Source organism: Sparus aurata, chromosome 4, assembly GCF_900880675.1.
Source record: "Sparus aurata chromosome 4, fSpaAur1.1, whole genome shotgun sequence".
NCBI lineage: Eukaryota > Metazoa > Chordata > Actinopteri > Spariformes > Sparidae > Sparus > Sparus aurata.
The window spans coordinates 32475389-32493793 of record NC_044190.1 but is presented as its reverse complement, the minus strand read 5'-3'; the positions used below and the strand labels follow the sequence as shown (position 1 = coordinate 32493793).

The window sequence follows — 18405 nt, the reverse complement described above, 5'->3', positions numbered from 1 at the left end:
CTATGGATCATCTGATTGATGGTTATTTTGATGTGAATGCTCAGATGACTCAGCATCGTTTCTGATGCAGATATGGTCGTTTGCATCCTCGCAAGCGACCCATTTCTGCTGTCAGTTCGAGCGGGACGTGCGTCCTGAAATGACACTTAACGGGCTTAATCATCTCTGTGCCCAGGGGGGATCACAGGTCGACAACCACCTTCTCTTATGTTACAGCGGGAGATCCTGTTTCATGTGAGCAGTCAATTTTGGCCTTCATTTCATGTCTTTATCGGTGTCGGTCAAGTGATCCTGGTCTGGTTTTCCTCCACCTCTGTCTAGTGGAGGTGTCCTCTCCCCGGTGGATGACCAGTCGTGGCCTCCTGTCTGATTGGACGGCTCTGCCTCCCTGGATGCAGTTTTTTGAGCCTCACTATGTTTGATGATAACATCTCCAGTCTGTTTTAGCTTGAAGGCATCTCGCCAAATATTCATTTGCTCTGCAAACTCGCTGTCTCTCAGCTGGCTGCTATATTTGTTGTCTTCTGTGTTAACCTTGTGTTAATGGTCTGTCTAATCTGCTCTGCCTTGTGATTTTCACGTTTTGTGCTGAGCGATAAATTACACAGGCATTGTGCCGCGGTATTTTGGACCAGTCTGCGTTGTTTATGATGTTGAAAGATTGCTTGATGATGATAGAATAATGTTTGACATTATGGTCGCACAACTTGATTTAATAATGGGGCCCTGAAAAAATGTCAAGATCAACAAATGCACTGGCAAGTTCTCAACAATAGTCTGCAGAATTTACGTCTCCAACTTTAGCTGTACAGTTTTTATTTTTTATTTTTTGTATTTCTCTGCCAGCTCGTCTTGTACAGTGATGAATGAATTTCCCCAAGTTTGGATCAATAATGTGTTATTGCACTGCTGCTGCTGCTGCTGCTGCTACACAATCTGTATGCTACTCAGGGGATCATAAGCCATTCGTCCATGGATCATCAGCTGCGGGGGGAGAGTGTTGAATGAGGTCCAGAAAGAACATCAGGACGACCACAACATTCCTATGAAAAAAAGAAAAAAAAAAAACCCTGAACCTCTCATCTTACCAGACCCTGAAAAAAAGACACATCCCTCTCAGATGAAGATAAATGGGAAAAAAATTAGGCATCCTGATTCTTTTCCCTCCCTCCTGTCTTTATCAGGATGCGGGAATATAGCTGTGGTAAAAGGTTTAGAATAGCTGATGATGGTGTCAGCACATTGCAGCGCTCGGCTGTGCTGCAGGCAGGGTTTTAAAAAAAGAGGCTGATGTTTCTCGAAGCACAAAGGCCTAATGTGTAGGGCCTGGTGGTTACAGCCATGCTGAACGACCTCCACAGTGTAATGCCAGCTTGTTTTGTATGCGCTGTACGAGCCTAATGTGTAGGCCTATTTTGAAAGGCACAATACTCAGGCCAGTAACGTTGACTTGTTCATACATAACACCAAAACTGAGCTTTGTGTTTTTTAAGTGGACTAAAAGCTTATTCTGTACGGCTTCATTAGTATCATCTATTAGCTATTTTCCTATTGTGTAACAGTTTGACTGTTTGGTTTGAAGCGTTGGTGTGTTTGAGCTAATAACAGAACTGTCCACATAGTATCAGACCGATGTGAGTGAATGTGATTGTGATACAAAGCAATAGTCCTGTTGGCTGTTATCAGAAGGCAACTTGTAGGATTTTGATCGCAGAGTAGAGAAAAAGAGACAGGGAGAAAAATATGATGTAGATTTAGCCTTACCTTTTTGGTGATGTAACACGGCTGATTGTAAATTCTCCTGCTAACATCGCCCTCTAATGCGAGACATAATTTCTTTGGACATGCTAGTGGTTTGGGGCTGTAGTGATGGCCTGTTGGTCTACTGCTTTCTCAACATATATCAGATGGATTGTCGTGATATTTGACGGTCATGGTCCGGAGAAGTCAGAACCTAATGGTGATCGTCTAGATTTTCCTCTTGCTCCACTATAATCTGGAAATTTTTGGCTTCAGTGTGACAGCTGGTTGATGGATGGATTGCTTTGAAATGTGGTTCAGATGTTCACGGTGCCCAGAGGATGGATCTTAATGACTGGTGATCCCTTGATTCTGTTATTTTTTGCCACAAGCAGGTCAGCGGTGCAATATGTAACAATTGGCCACCTTGAATTCATACTCCCAACAAATGTGGGCAGCATATCACCAGAGTAACTGCTAACTGCTGCTAACTGTATGCTGTTACATCCAAGACTGTAGCTACTGTTAGCTTGTTAGCTCAGTTAGCTGTGCAGCAAGACAGATTACCAGGCGAGTGTTTGGACTGCTGGAAGAAAGAGGTTTTCAGGCCCCAGGCTAGCTTGTTAGCATTCTAAGACTTAACGTCAACACTGTTACTGCCTCACGCTCGTGGTCTCCAGAGGTTAAATCCCCCTAACTTTGGTGATTATGTCACTTTTCTCTCATGAGCCCCCAGCATTCAACATTTATAGTTTGAGAGAAATGTCTCTTTGGATTAATTGCCATGAATTTTTGGACACATTCATGTTTCCCCTTCAGATAAGTTATAGTAGAATTAGTGATCCCTGAACTTTTTATCGAGCAACATCATCAGGTCAAGTTTTTATTTGGTCCAATATTTTTTTGTTACAAATTCAAAACAGAAACCATTGTGATTCTCAACAGCATCAGCGCTACTTTGGGTTTTATGCTTATTTGCAAATGTTAGCTTGCAAAACCAAGATGTTGAACATGGTTTACATTATACCATTAGCATATTAAGGTTGTCTTGTGAACATTTTTAAAGTTACCATGCAGCTAAGCTCAACTACAGCCTCACAGAGGTGCAGGCATGGCTGTAGACTGTCATTTACATGCTTAAAATAAAGTTATCTTCAATCTGTGTTTGAATCAGTGGGGCTACACAATTAATAGATCATTGTAATCGCAATTTGTTTACTGTAAGTGCAATATCCAATTTGCAAGAAGCTGCAGTCCTAGAATCCAAAAACACACAAAAAAACTGACAAATAGCTGTTTGCTAAAGAATAGATTAGAAACCATCAGTATTAATTGACTGTTTTAAGTGCATTCTTTTATTTAAATAGACCCTCTAAAGTCTGCTTCATGGAGTGTATGCAGATTGACTATAATAGACATGTAATGCTTATCAGGCCCCAGTCACGGTTAGTTTTGGTCTTTTCCGGCTGGCCTGTCTAAACGCTGTCCTTGCCAGTCTTTGCTGTGTGAAGTTGTTACTAGCTGTCTGGTGACTCAGTTTGTCAGTGTGTCCTTGTGAATTCAGCCAATTTGTCTTTGTGAAAAAAAAAAGATAATAATAATCTGTTCAACTCATTCTGCTAGAGTTTGGGAGAATGTGATATCGTACAATCTGTTAATTATTCAATAGCTGGAAATATTTGTAGTTCAAAGTTTTACTATGCTGCGCTCGTGTATACAGACGACTGTCTGCTCCTCATCGTTCTCTGCTCGTATCCTGATTATCAGCCTCTGTATTGAGTTGTGATCAGACCGTAATCATCTGGGCTGACAATAATAGTGTTGTGTTTAGGTAACCTCATTTAGTGTCAGCCGTCAGCCTCCAGGTCTCTGCAGTCCTCTTTTGACTGGCTAACTACCATTTTCCAGCATAGTGCAGAGCAGTGGCCTAGTTCATGCCCTCTTGAATGTAATTTTAGCTGTGTGTGTGTGTGTGTGTGTGTGTGTGTGTCCGTGCCTCTCTGTTTTGTCTCCTTCTCTTATCGTCTCTGTTTCCCGTTCTCTCGTTCCCTCTCTTGTCCCTTCACACTGTTCCTGTGTCTCTCTTTGTCAGTCATGAGACTGTGCAGTCCTCCGGCCAGTGATGCTGGGACAGTTACCTCCATAGTTTTGCAGTTTAGCGATGTATGTTAGGCTGCGCTACACCTCTGTGGATGGATGGTGTTATTCTCGAAGGAGTCAGGGAACCATGCAGCCATTTTACAGTGCTGGTTTGAGTGACACCTTGTGTTGCTCAGCCAGAGATGCTGATATCGGGATTACACTACAACCTGTGAAATGTTCTGTAGGAGAATTGGTTCAAGAAGTTTCTGGTTAAATGTTTTTCTGCAGGTCAGAATGAGTATGAGGCCTTTGTGGATCAAGTTTTGTAAAACATAGTGAATGTACCGAGTAGGTTTGCAGAATCACTCTTAAGATTGCACTTGATGCATGTGCATTGCTTTCCGGCTGGTACGGTTTTGCTCTGTCTTCTGCCGTCCTGCAACCCCCATCGGCTGTGTTTTGAGTCCGGCATGGTGCAGCACTGCCGGACAGCTGGAGTTGCGTGACCGAGGAGTTCCCGCGATAATCACATAATCACGCGTGACTGCAGTTATACCTATGTGTTATAAACACAACAACACTAAGTGTTTCCAACTGAAGGATTAGAAGAAGTTCTTGGATTTGTGTCTTCGAGATGTTTGTGCTGGCGTCAGCACAGAGTGGTTTATTTTGAAAATGAACCCGATGTTATGTTGTTGTTTCAGTGTGTGACTTCCTGTCTGCTCTGTGCTGAATTCGGTGGAATGCTACGCTGTGCTCCGGCATCCAGCAAAAATAGGAGTCCTGCATATTTGGGACGGAGCAAATACGCAACGTAGCGGAGCAAGTGGAAGTAAACGCATAGACTAGACTGAAACCTATAAGCTCTGCTGCCGTGATGGAGTGGAGTCAGACGGAGGTATCGACATATCCGGTGGAATCTAGCCGTTTTACTAGTTTTCTTTCCTTTCCGGATCATTATAACTGATAATGCTGCTTAAATTGTGTAATACTGTATACTCTGATATTTTCTGTTATTGTACCATTGCCATTGCTACCAGTATGGGTATTATCATAGGCTATTTTCAGTTTATTATAACTAACTTTTGTTGATAATAATAACACATGCCCACAAGCCACAAGAACAAACCTATTCATCCCTGTAATGTCCTCACAACTTGCCTCAATGCGTACAGTCCTCTGACGGTGCTGCAGGGTTTGCTCAGGCACACTGTCGGTCTTGCAAGATGCTGAGAATCGGCTGTACATGTGATGGAGGAGCTCACAGCACGAGAAAAAAATGCAATGCAAATGAATTCACGTTAAACAGAGAGATTTAATCCAAAAGATGCTGCAAGGTGTAGCATCGCCTCTAACTGAGGCTGATGTAAATTAGATCTCACTATTATAAACTCTGTGGGAGTACAGTAACATTTACAAACAGTGTGCTTCGTCTGAACTGCACATCGGATCGTCCAATAGGTTTAGAAACCTTTCTCCCCCTCGACATCTTTCCAATGTTGGATGTGAACGAGCATTTCTGTGAGTTTCTGATCCGCCAATCTGACGCTCAAACCGCTTTATGCTGTGGTACTGGCCAGCTGTTCAGAGGTGAGAAAGGAGCTCGGGTTTGCTTGTTGGTATCCCAATGCTTAAAAGATATTGTGACCTCCTCTCTCAAACTCTTTCACTTCAAGGCCTCCAAAGCAGACACTGATGAAATGATGATTTTTGTTTTGGATGTTTTAGTCACAGAAAATGTATAAAACTCTTGTTCATACAATCATTGTGTTGTTCATGGATGTTATTATTCTGCAAATGTATTTTTCATTTTGCTGGGGAGCCCTTGGAACTCCATCATAGACTCCACTTTGAGACCTACAGCTCTACAGAAAATAGCTCTGGTGTTGTTCTCGAATCAATTCCCCTTATATTGAATTGCTTATCTGGGAAACAAGCTTTTAAATCTACTTAAACTTGTGTAATGTGTCTATTGTTGTCTGCGTCCAGTGATACATTTCCGCAGTATTGTGCATTTCAGTGCACGATCCAGACTGGATCAGCAATCGTCTCAAAAGCCTCGGCAAACGTAACGTAATGCACCAGATTCTAGGAGGATGCGGTTGTGAAAGTGTGAGCTGTGTCATTCAGGAATGACTGCCGGAGATCTTCGAGCTTCATGTGTTGTAGTGAAGTATCTTATTTTTTTTTTTCCATATCTAAACATATTTACGTCCTCTCTGTTACACTTCCCACTACACAGACCCAGTAGGTGGTTGTCTGCTGTGTATTCTGAGGCCCTGTGACAGCCGTCTGATCCGCTGCCAGGTATCGCTCGCTGCAACTCGGAGCTTTAAACAGATCTTCCCCTGCATTCAACCGGCTATACGAGAAAAAGACATGAATATGTGTCGGCACCATTCAGTTTGCCATATCAAAGAAGACTGAAATGGTCAGCGGGGTTTCAAATCTGCTATTTCAGCAAATGTGTGACCTGCTGGAGTGCCCTTGAGCAATGAACTAAATCTCAATCCGGTCTCTGGGGGCGCTGTTGGGAAGCTAAAGGGTAAAGAGAATCTCCCCTCAGGGATCAATAATACAGCACCGGAACATCAATCTATTGTTTTAAATTTCCAGCATTTATTTCTCCTCACCGTACCACACGCGCATTAAGAGAGAAATTGGTTTTGGTTGGGATGATGGTGGAGGAGAAACGATAGGGAGGAAGTGATGGAGGACAAAAAGGGGGGAAGAGAGAGACAGAGAGAGAGGGGAAAAAAGGGGAGGGGATGTATCCATGGAAACGTGAGGAAAGAGTGATGGGAGAAAGGAGGAGAAAAAAGAGCGATGTAGTTTTTTTTAAGTGTTACAAAGCACTGGTGCAAAATGGTTCGGCCCACAGCAGCATTTAACAGAGCAGCACGGCCGACGTTTATTGAGACTTAAAATCATGTCTGTTCTCATAACTACGCTCACAGTGATCCTGTTTGATGGCTTCATGCCTCCACATTTTTATTATGATATCGTAAGTGAATTTGTAGCGCTGGGGTGAAACATGGTAGGGATAAAATGAAATCTGGGACTGACGTTTTTAATGCTGTCATGTTGGTTCGGATTGATGTCCTCGTAAACATTAAACAAAACCAGACTCGTCATCCTGGAGCCTTTTCATATCTACATGAAAGAAAAAAGAGGGAAACTGTGCCGTGGGACCGTTTGTGAATGTGCAGCTCATAAGTCAGGTTTTCTTCACTCACATTTAAGGAGAGCAAAAGAGCCGATGTTACCAGGAAGAGCTAACACACCACACGTGTTCGGGAATGTGGGACTTTATTCCCGAAAGACGGCTCTTTATAAATATTAGACTGTATATTTGCCTCAGGCCCTTCAAATGGTCTTCCTTCAATCCCTTCAGTTTACACCTGCTGTAAGCTTTGATGGCACATTCCTAGATGGCAGTTTAATTCAAGGAAGCGTGATTGTTTTTCCTCTATTCTCCCTATGTAACAAAAGGAAAGTATATGAAAGAATGGCACAGCTAAACGAGCACTTCCAACTGTCTGCTCTGTTGCCTGATCCTTCAGATTTTGTGTATTTTTTTTTTTTATAAATCCACAAGAATTTCAAGGGAAGAGCAAGGGGTTTATATGTTTCTAATACAGCTCAATACAGTTCGACCCGTGGGCAGTGGTGCTCGACTTCTGTGTTCAATATTACTGTGTGAAATGTCTCTTTGTGCTGTTGATGTTTGCTGCATGTGAGCTCGTGAGTAGGGTGAGATCCAGTTCGCTGTGATTTTTATTGTTTGTATGGATCGAATCTGTGGGGTCAAATATTTTCTAGTATTGAAAATGACACGATGTGGTACGTAGCCTTAAAAGAAATCTACATTTATTGTCTTTGGATTGGTCACTAGGATGTAGACGGGGGAACAGAATGAGCAACAAATGTAAAGAAAAATACAACATGAGGTGTCAACACGAGCTTCCAGTACAACTTCATTCCCCACTCTTCAAGTGGTGTTTGGATGGCGGTGGTGGAGAGTGCTGTCTTACACTCCAGACCAAGATCTCAGATAAGTGTTCAAGTAGGTTGCGATCTGGTGTCTGTGAAGGCTTCGGCACATCATTTCCATGCTCATCAAACCATTCAGTGAGCTGTTTTGGCTGGTGAATATGACTTGTAGTCTCAGCCATCTTTCTAGCACCACAGTCCTTCTCTCATATAGGTATGTTGTGATATAGTTGCCATTCAGATATTTCACTTGGCTGTGTTGCGATTTTAGGACTGTTTGAATTCATTGTTCAGCCATAATTTGTAGGGTACAGTTATTTATGAATTCTAGTATAAAGTGACTGTGTCAAAGTGTTGCACTTTAGAGGGATTGCCACAATGACTAATTTTGTATCAATAATGATGATATGATAGCACAATAATGCAACCCTTTCAAAGATGGGGCTCAACGAGGATTGACCAATTATCTGGAGTTAGTAAAATGCCATGTTTGCCTAGTAAATCTTGCCCCCTTCTCATCTCTGTTGAGAGTTGCACATCAGGCACTCGTGAGATGATGGCCATAGGTAAAATGTCCATGAGCTGAAAGGCAAACAGACATTTCAGTTATTCCGGAAACAAATTGGGCAGCACGCACAGTGGATTGTGTTGTACATGACAGTTAGTCTTCAATCAGTAAATCAGTCACCTCGATGAACCTGCATCATAATGACTATACAGTGTTACACCTACCAGAGATTGCTTTACATTTCTTTCACATTTTGTGTGTGTTTGTGTAAAGTGAACTGGTGTGACCTTAAGCGCAAGTTCGACTGTGTTGCTTTAGCAGAGTATAAAGAGTATAAAGTGCATTGTGAGTAATTTGCTGCTGTTAGTTGACACTTATAGAGAGCTGACACAAAATATCCTAGAACTGAAATTGTGAAAAGAGGGTTTTTTATGATGTGTTAAAATATTCAAAAGCGTTTAATGTAGAACTAAATGGCACCGTGGCAAACACTCAAACCCAATAAGCTGAGAAATCAATCAAAACTGGAGTGCACGTAGAATGATTGCAGTTGTGTTATAACAGACCAGCAGTCCCATCCATCATTGTGTTAAATGGCATCTGTACAACTTTGAGATACCTGCACTGTTCAGAAGTTGGTGCCGTTTATGGTCACACTCCAGCCATGTATCGTCCCTGAAAGACAGACTGCCTGTCCACATCTGACAACCTGGACCACTGCAACGGGATAAGACGAGAATTTGTTGAGCCGCTCGGAGCACCAACAGATTGCCTCAAGAATGTGACATCATGTACAAGCGAGGAGAACAGGGGGCATTTAAAAAGTCACATCAGCCTCAGTAGGTCTGTTTCGTTGCATTTATCTGAAGGAAATCAAAGTCGACTGATTAACTGGCCTAACGACACGCTATTTTAACAAAGAGCACAAACGCTGATTATGTCACCCCCACACGTCAAGGTGAGCAAGGTAGCGAGCATTATAAAATGCCACCATTTTGTTATGGAGCCAGTCAAGTTGTGTCCGCATGGCCAGCCTTTTGTCACCCCGAGGGTGTCAGATATAGCAGCATGGCCTTTAACTTCAAGTGTCAGGGGTTGGATGGGTTGGTTGGACTGGACATACATTGGTCTTTTCCACTGTATGACCCAGAGACCGAGATTTGGAATCCCATTTGTGACCAGGTGTGAATAGTGAGTGGTTTGTAAGTCATGTTGCATAAGTAAGTTAACGTATGTAAATTATGTAACTTGTGTAATTGTAATTATGTAATTAAGTGACGTTGTGTGAAAGAAATACTTGCGTCGATGACCTTATGTGACATGAGTTTTGTCTTTCATTTCAAGTTGGGAGACAACATAGTTATTCTAACCCAGTGTATAATCGTTTCCTAAACCTAACCAAGTAGTTTCTTTCAACCAAACTGCGTATATAATGAACGATAAATGAATAACCATTTAAAAGACTTAAGTCATGCGTCAACTGTTTGTTAAGCTTTATTGTGAAGTCTAACCAGACCTTGATATTGTGTAATATTGCATGCAAATCAGATCCTAGAGGGGTAGGTAGAGCATCAAAGTTGGACTCTTAAGGCCTCGGACCAAGCTGCAGTATTTGACGAGTTGGGAGTGAGAACGTTGGCACTGCTCGCCTGCTCATGGCTCTTCACAGCATGCCTCGGGGCGAATACCCCACCAAACTGGAACAACCCTAAAAGATTGTCACTTTCAGAAAAGCAGCTCCGATTCTACCATCAAAAAAAACAAAAACTTGGATGAGGCAACCAGCACTTGGTTTGAAGCATACTCTCTTTGAAACTACAGCTCAAACATTAATCGCAACACGGCTCGGAAAAAGCTGCAGATTTAGACCTCAGCATGTTGAACTGTGTAGTTTTTACTCCCTGATGACTAACCACTCTTCTTTCAACTATTTGCTCTTTGTTCCGAGTACAACTTGGAACAAAAGATGTGATTTTCGGCCTGTCAACTTTTGCCTTTTGTCTTTGAGGGTCAGTTCAGTGTGTCAGGACCCTTTCACCTTTCACTGGTTACTTTTGGAGGAGGGTAGTCAGCTACAGGCTTTGCTGTTTTTGTGCCCTCCGTCATGTCAGAATATCTGACAAAAGCTAAAGTTTGTCAACATGCACTATCAGGCTTTTAGCGAGAAATATAGCAGTGCTGCCGCAGTATCATAATGGATGTTCTCGCATCCAAGCAAATAATCCAGACTTCCTATTCCAAACACATTTCTGGCCCTGAGAAGTCTTCAGTGATCTTCCGCACTTCCTGTGTCCCTATGAAGGCTTAAAATGACAACATTTCATGCATTCCTACTCTCGTGCTATCTGTGTGCCTTTGAAGTATATAAACGTAGCCTGAATTTCAAATGTGGGCACATATTGCACATAATCATCCACTCATGTTAGCACTCATGTAGTGGGGTCGTAATGATTCTGAAATGGTAAACTTGTTATAAAAGAATTTTTTGTGCACTGCTCCAACTTTCCTCTACTGATTCCAGTTCCAATACCTCAACTTAGGTTGCCCCTAGATCCCGAGTACTGATCCAATTTGAACCAATACTGATCTCTTTGACAATAGGACAATAACGTGAGTTGAGGGATTGCTATGGTAGTAACTAATGAGATGATAAACTGAAATGACTGTATAAGATCGGGATATCACAGTTTTGTATTTATAATGTTTCACTACATTAAAGGAGGCATAAAATACTTATTTTCATGTTCATTGTTTAGTTTGGGTTACCACTAGAATAGGTTTATATGCTTTATAGATGCATCAGTTTCCTCATTCTGTCCAGTAATGCAGCTCTGTTTTGGCTCCTGTCTCTTTGAGACCCCCCTTCCTGAATACCCAGCCTGCTCTGATTGGTCAGCTCACACACGCCTGAGCCAGCACTGCACAACACGTCTCCGACTGGCTCTGTTTTGTTATCAGTTTCCAGTTAGCTTCACTTCTACTGTGACTATAGGCATAAATTATGCAAATGTGTGACATGGTGTTGAGTGTGATGTCAAGAAGTCACAGAATTAAAGGTGGGACTTCTGACAAGGTGTTTCAGGCACATCTTAAGCAGTGTTTTCTGTGTGAGAGAGGAGCTCCAATTAGCGCTGTCTGTGACCTTTTTATAACTTTCAAGACCTTTTTACATGCAAAAGAACCTGTATAACACACTCAAGGTAAGGGGAAAGTCTCAGAAGCACAATAGGTCTCCTTAACAAAAAAACAACATTTTACAAAACGTGCCATTCTCTCTGGTCGCACCTCCTTCTCATATTTCGACACAGACATAACACACGTATTTTTAGAATAAGTGTTACTGGCACTTTGCGAGGAAATCATCATCTCCGATGTCCATCACAAGAAGGCATCCATAAACCTGTCATCTGTCATCGTAGGAAAAAAATCACCTCATCCCTCCAAAACCTGCCTCACTCAGTGATGTTTGTCGGCGTGTCCGTGAGTGTTTTGCAAACAGGGACCGCTGATAGCTTATTCGGCATAGTTTTAATTGTGCCAATATGCCAAATATAGGCTGAAGAAATCGGGGCTCAAGTTGTAGCACACAATGTAGGCTACTTCATCGACTCCATAGCAGTGGGGAGGGGATGAGGGCGGCGTTGACTTGATTTTGTCAAGCGTGGAGGGGCCTCTGCAACACTTGATATCGATTATACTGTGATAAAATCAATATTTGTCAGATGAACTGTGTTATTGAGCATCTTAGCATTCGATCAGAATAAAAGACTCGCTTCCCATCTGTGGACACATTAAAATGTACCTGAATGGAGCCATTTTCATAACTGATGCTAGCGTGTGTGCGTGTGTGTATTGCATAGGGTCGACTTGAGAAAACCAACAATACCATTCTTCTTTTTTCTTCTTCTTTCTCTTTTGCTGCAGCCATGTTTGTACGACCACAAAATAGAGCGAGATAGATTTTGTGCTCTCTCTCTCTCCCTCACCCGCTCCCTATTTTTTCTTTTTTTTCTACCTCTTTCTGTTTTTCTCTCTCCAGCTCTCTTCCCCTCCCCCTCTCTCTGTTCCTCTTTCCTCCTCTCTCCCTCTTTCAATTCTCTCTCTCTCTCTCCCTCCCTCCCTACCCTCTCTCTCTTTTTTTTCCTCTCTTGCTCTCGGTTTCCATCACGCTTTACCCCTCCCTCTCCTCTTTCTCTCTCTCTCTCTCTCTGTCTCTCTCTCTCTCTCTCTCTCTCTCTCTCTCTCTCTCTTCCTCTCTCACGTTGCACACCACCCCTCCCTCCTTCTCTGTCTCACTCTCACGTTGCTCCCTGCCCCATCTCTCCCTCGCTCTCCCTCTCTCTCTCCTTTTTTTGTATCTTTTCTCTCTCTCTCTCTCCCTCTCCCTTGCTTTCCCTCCACATCCTCCCCTCCCCCACTGCTGCCTCTCATTTTCTCTCTCTCTCCCTTCCTCTCTCTCACTCCACCATTTCACTTGCTCACTCGCTCCCTCCCTCCCTCACTCGCTCACTCGCTCCCCCTCCCCTCCCTGTTCTCTTTATCTCCTCCCCTCCCTCCCCCTTCAATCCCTCTTTCATTCCATGCAATCATCTGTTCTCTCTCTCTTTCTCTCTCTGTCTCTCTCTCTCTCTCTCTCTCTGCTTCCTCTATTACGCCCCCATTTTGTCCTCTGCCGTTTCTCTTTCTCTCTCCCTTTCCTCCATGTTCTCTCTATCCTGTTGTTTACCACGCTCCCCCATGACATTTATGAAACAAACTTTATTTAAAAAAAAAAGGTTTTCTCCCGCAGAAGAACAACAAACATGTTATGGACAGAAACAATTGCATTTGTGCAATAAATGCTGAATCCCCTAATCGTAACACGTATTTGTTCTTTAACCCGATGATATTAACTTGCCTCTGTTATTCACATTAACCCAAATCTAACCGCCTGCCTTCGATAATAATGAGCTGCCCCAAAGTTTAGCCGTTTATCCCCCAACATGGTGGTCTGCTTCTGTTTGTCTGTGTTCAACAAGTGGCTAACTTGGTGGGATACAAAACAACCACGTACGACCGTCATCATCATCATCATCCTCATCCTCATCCTCAGGGGAATAGAGACGAGATGAACCAGGTGACTGGCTCACCTCTCACGTTCACAGACAGGATGGCCTCATAAACCCGAGCCGCTCCGTCTACACAGCTGGAAGCTGTAACCATCGGTGGTTTTGCAGAGGTTTTATTGCAAATAAAATGCAAGTGTGGCTGTTTGGGCTTTGAAATGCTTTTAGTACAATGGAGTAGAGCGCAACTTGTACTTGATTTTTGGCAGTGACGACAATATTCGGGAGTAAATAATCAGAAGTTGATATATCGGCCAATATATACACATTTTTTGCAGTGATCCCTCAGTGGTGGTTATCAAAAGACCTGTGACAAGTCAATATGTAGCTGAGGCAGAATATTTTACAGTTTAACATAAATGAACAACCATATACACCGATAACCGATATAGCCTATTGGTGACATACTGGTAGGGAGTACTACTTTGGAATTGCAAAGTGAGAAGAGTTATTTGAAGCATCATGTTTCCCAGAGACGGTACTACATTTTATCTGGTTTTTGATTTAAGAAATGTCCATAAACATGAGGCTAGAAGTTAACTACAATTCCCAACATGCATTTGGTCAAGAAACACCCAATTAGTTTGAAATTGTATCACTTTGCTTGGACAAACGATGAGTCTAATTTTACCATCTTCCATTTAAATCAGCTCACTTTTCGTTTACCTTCCTCTTGGGTGAATTCAGCAACCGCGATGCTGCGATTGGTTTACAGCTGCAGTGATTTCATGTAGTGCATGCAACGGTCACCAAGTCTCATGGGAACTGTAGTATTTTAATCTGTCCGCTGTGCTTAAATTAACTTGATTTTCTGTCGATTGACTGACAGATTAATTAACGATTGTTTCATCACTATGATGTAAAATAACCTAAAAGTCATCTGACTTAAATTAGGAGTTATGGATGCACAGTTATAGAATGTGGAGCCGACGTGGTCGCCTGCAAAGACAACTACAGTCTCCGTACAGGCGTCACAGGCAGCCAGTCGTCTCCCACCACAGTGTCTTTCATCAGGACACATCCAGAATGAGATGAGACAGACAGCAGCCACGTTTTGATCAGGTTTCACTTCCTGTTCCAAGATCTGATTTTATCTGTCGGAAACAGACAGCTGCTAAAATGGAAAGCAATTCAGAACTGCAACAAATAGTTCATTAATTGATTCATACAAATACATTTACAACTGTTTTATAGTCGATTAATTGTTTCAGTAATTTTTGTTGTGGACTGTTGGTTTGATAAAAGAAGCACCTTGAAGAGGTCATTTAAGATAAATAATAATGGAAATAACAGTTGCAGCCTTTAAAGAAGCAAAGAAGTAGAAAAGTTGTCTGCAGTATCTAGTCGACATCAGATGCAGACTGTCTAACTTTGTCTCCAGTGTGTTTTGGCATGAGCGATCTCTAAACATGTTTGAGAAGTTTGTTTGTCCTGTATGCATGTAGTGCAAAGTAATTGGATCCCAAATTGTGCTTTTATTTATTCTGAGTAAAATATTGCTCATGTTTAAAGCTGACTTCCCCCTGATCAGATCACAGGTTTTTTAAAATGCGAAGATGTCGAGTTTGGGAACAGGTCCCAAGAGAGCAGGAGTTCTTCTGGTTGAGAAATAGTTACTCACACTGCTTGGCATGTTGGAGAGGGGTGCTTTTATTTTCCCTGTTAATGGGAAAAATGTATCTCTGTGAAGATAAGAACTTCTTGCTACAGCGAAGCAAAAGTTTGAATAATTTAAGATAAAGGAACGGGACGTTTTGATTGAGAGTTCAGAGGTGAACTCTGCGAAAGAAGCCAATTAAAAGAGGAGAGAGTAGAGTTTCATTTCTAGGTTTTCCTTAATTTTACTTTTCTATCACATTACTGGCTGTGCGAGCCTTCACCTATGATAATGTAGAATTAAGCTACATTTGATTTTATAGACTGTATCCAATGGAAGTGTGCTCGACTGGGTTGTGATTAAGATGTAGGTGAGTCATCGTCACTCATCATGTCTCAGCTATTGCAATGTCTCTGAATGTCAACATAATGAAACAGAAAGAGATTCCTAATTCGAAACACGTGTTTTATCCATTTTATAGCTTCTCAATGGAGCTTTGCCAAACATGATCATCGGCTGGTCGTCCACGCTGAGAAAATGGGACGATTAGTAGAAACTGTTATGTTGTCATAGATCTGATGTTGGAAAAAATGGTGAATTTCTTTCCAAGGTTGTCTAGTAAAAAAAACTAAAACTGGTCGATGTTCACTTCAGAAGCCAAACGTTTTTTTCTGTTCACATCTGTAGAGTTTCCTTTTTCCTGCCGAGTTTACGGCTCTTAAATGTGCCCCAATATTTTTTAAAGTGACATTACTGCGTGCAATGAGACATTTGAAACAACCAGGGGGGCACAGGTGGTCAATAAGTACAATCGCTATTTATTCAATATTCAATTCTTGAGTGGTGCTTTGCGCCAGTTGTAAGATAGTGATGTAAGTGTTGCACTGTGTCCATTGGAGCCATTGATTGATTTAAAGTATAGATGGTCACTTTACAGAAATTATTAGAGAGAACACACCTTTAAACATACATATCATACATCATACACTCATTATTAATGCACAGCAGCAATGTGCGATTACAATCAACTGTCCATTCGTGGCTTCTCATCGACGCACAACTTCTCAGGAAATTCCAACAAAAGAAATTAACCTTTCACGGGTCCTCACATGCGCTGACACCAACTATAAAGACATCTTGAATGTGGGTTTTGTGTGTGTGTCACGTATTGTCATTCATTGAGAGGAAGTGTCATTTTCTCAGTTCCCTCCATAAGTCTTGCAGCTCGGCAATTTTCAGCCTTTGTGTCGCCCTCCGTTTCAGCGTCGGCGGGGGTGTGCGTGACCTTTCGTGGACTCTCAGGCCACCGTTTGGCACCGTCTCACATCCGCCGCGGCGATCTCGTCTCTCCACGCCTCCCTAATCTTTCTGGCGGCGCACTGGTGGCGAGATGACGTGAAAAAGAGACGAAAGTTCTTCACACTCGAACCTCAGCATTTCCCGGGGTGTCAATCAGCGGCCCTAATTTGTGTGTGATTGAGGTTGTAAAAGAGGGACGCATCATTAAGAGGAGCACAATACCTTTTATTTTTTTTAATTCTCTCCCCTAACTCTGATTTTATCCGTTTCTTCCCTCCATCCATCTTCCATTTCTTCTTATTCTTTTACCGCATTCTGCTCCACTCTTCCCATCCCCCTCCGTCTCTTTCTCTCCCTCTCTCTCTCTCTCTCTCTTTCTGTCTCTCCCATCCACCCCTCCCTTCTCTTTTCCTTCAGTATTCTCTCCTTCCACTCCCCCCTCCTCCTCCTTCTCCTCCTCCCTCCATCTTCTTTTCCCTCTTCCATTCGCTCATCTCCTTGTCAGTCACCTTCCATCTCTTTCCTCTCTCTCTCTCTCCCCTCTCCCCTATCGCACACTCGCATCCGAGTCTGTGCACGAAACAATCTTCCAACACTTTTCTGTACTCATAAAGCTCAGTTGATAAATGAGAGAGTGAGAGAGTGAGAGATACAGAGGCGCAGAGATGGAGAGAGAAAGAGAGAGGGAGAGAGAGAGATGCATACACAGAGGAAGGACTCAGCAATAGATTGGGCTTCAGGAATAAACAGATAAAGGAAGAGAGACAGACAGGGATAGGCAGAAACAAAGACAAAGAATGACAGACGGAGACGGAAGAAAAGGAGGGAGAGTGAGGCGGGCAGCAGCCGTAATTTCAGCCCGATACGATGTTGATTTCATTTTTTGTTGTTGTTGGTGGCGTGTGTGACTTTGAGGTGACTTAGCCCATTTATCACCAGACTATCAAAGAGCCTCAGTGGTGGTATATTTTTGTTTGTCAGGAGAGTGTTTGTTTGTTTGTTTGTTTGTTTGTTTGTGCTGGTGTGACCAGAGTCACAACCAAAACTGTGCAGAAAAAGGAAGAAGAAGAAGAAGAACAGGGACGAGGAGGAGGCGGGCAGAGTAAAAAGCCCCGCCTCCCCTCATCCCTCACGTATAAATAGGAGGCGAACAGAGCCTATTCTCACTCAACACTTGCACTGAAGAATGAGATCCTTAAAGCACCTGAAGCCTCACAGCAGGAGGAGCGTGGTGAGTTCATTGGCTCTCACTCGTAGCATGTTAAGTGGCAGTTTGGCGAGGCGTCGGGGCAACGTGGGTCGAGCCGAAAGACGGGGTTAGAAGACTTGCCCACTCGGAGATGCTTTGATTCGGTTATAGATTTTTCTTCTTTTTTTTTTTTTTAAAGTTGTCCGTTTTGTGGATTTTTCTTATTTCGCACTAATTATGAACTGAGTCTGGCATTAACTCATTCCTACCCAACTCTTCTTCTTCGTTTTCTCTTATTCTCTCACTCGCCTGTTTCACTTCACCTTTTTTTTTTTTTTTTAATCTTTCATTCTGTCTGGCTTTCATTTTGTCATTTTCTTTCTCCCTCTGTCTCCTGGTTGCTCACTGCCTCTCCCTCCCTCCCTCTGTCTCTACATATCCTTCTCTCTCTTTCTTCCTCTTGCTCTCTTTTGACTGCTGCCTCACACTCACCCTCTCACTCTTTCACTCAGCTCTCCCCTCCCTCCCTTCCTTTCCAGTCTCTCTCTCTCTCTTTCTGCCTCTCTCCCAGCCTTCTTTCTTCCCTCCTGTCTTCCCTCCCCTCCCCCCTCCCTATCTCTCCTTCACTCTCCCTCTACCTTTCATATTCTCTTTTTTCCTCTCCCCCTCCCATCCACGAGACTCTTGCCTGCTCTAAGCTCTCTTTCTCTCTCTCTGTCTCCCTCCACCTCTCCCTCCCTCCCTTCCTCTCTGCTTTTTCCTCTCTCCCCCTCTCTGTTCTCCCTCTGCTCTCCTCTGTTTTGTCTTTCCTCTTGCTTTTCCATTCTTTTTTCTTCATTTCTTAATCTTTCTTAGTTTCTTTTTGTTCTCCCTTTCTCTCCCTCTCTTGCAC

The 18405-nt window shown here is 42.8% G+C and overlaps 1 protein-coding gene across 3 annotated transcripts in view; it reads left to right on the top strand.

Annotated features, from left to right (window-relative positions):
- Positions 1–18405, top strand: part of znf710b (zinc finger protein 710b) — a 28808-nt gene that overhangs the window by 1746 nt on the left and 8657 nt on the right. The window contains exon 1 of one of the 3 annotated variants that reach the window (XM_030413563.1): positions 16855–17555. The exons of 1 other annotated variant lie outside the window; for it this stretch is intronic. In XM_030413563.1, coding sequence (XP_030269423.1) covers positions 17511–17555 — 45 coding nt within the window. In that variant the 5' untranslated portion in view covers positions 16855–17510. Of the gene's footprint in view, positions 1–16854; positions 17556–18405 lie in introns of those variants that run through there. One more of the 3 variants, XM_030413562.1, reaches the window with a different exon arrangement.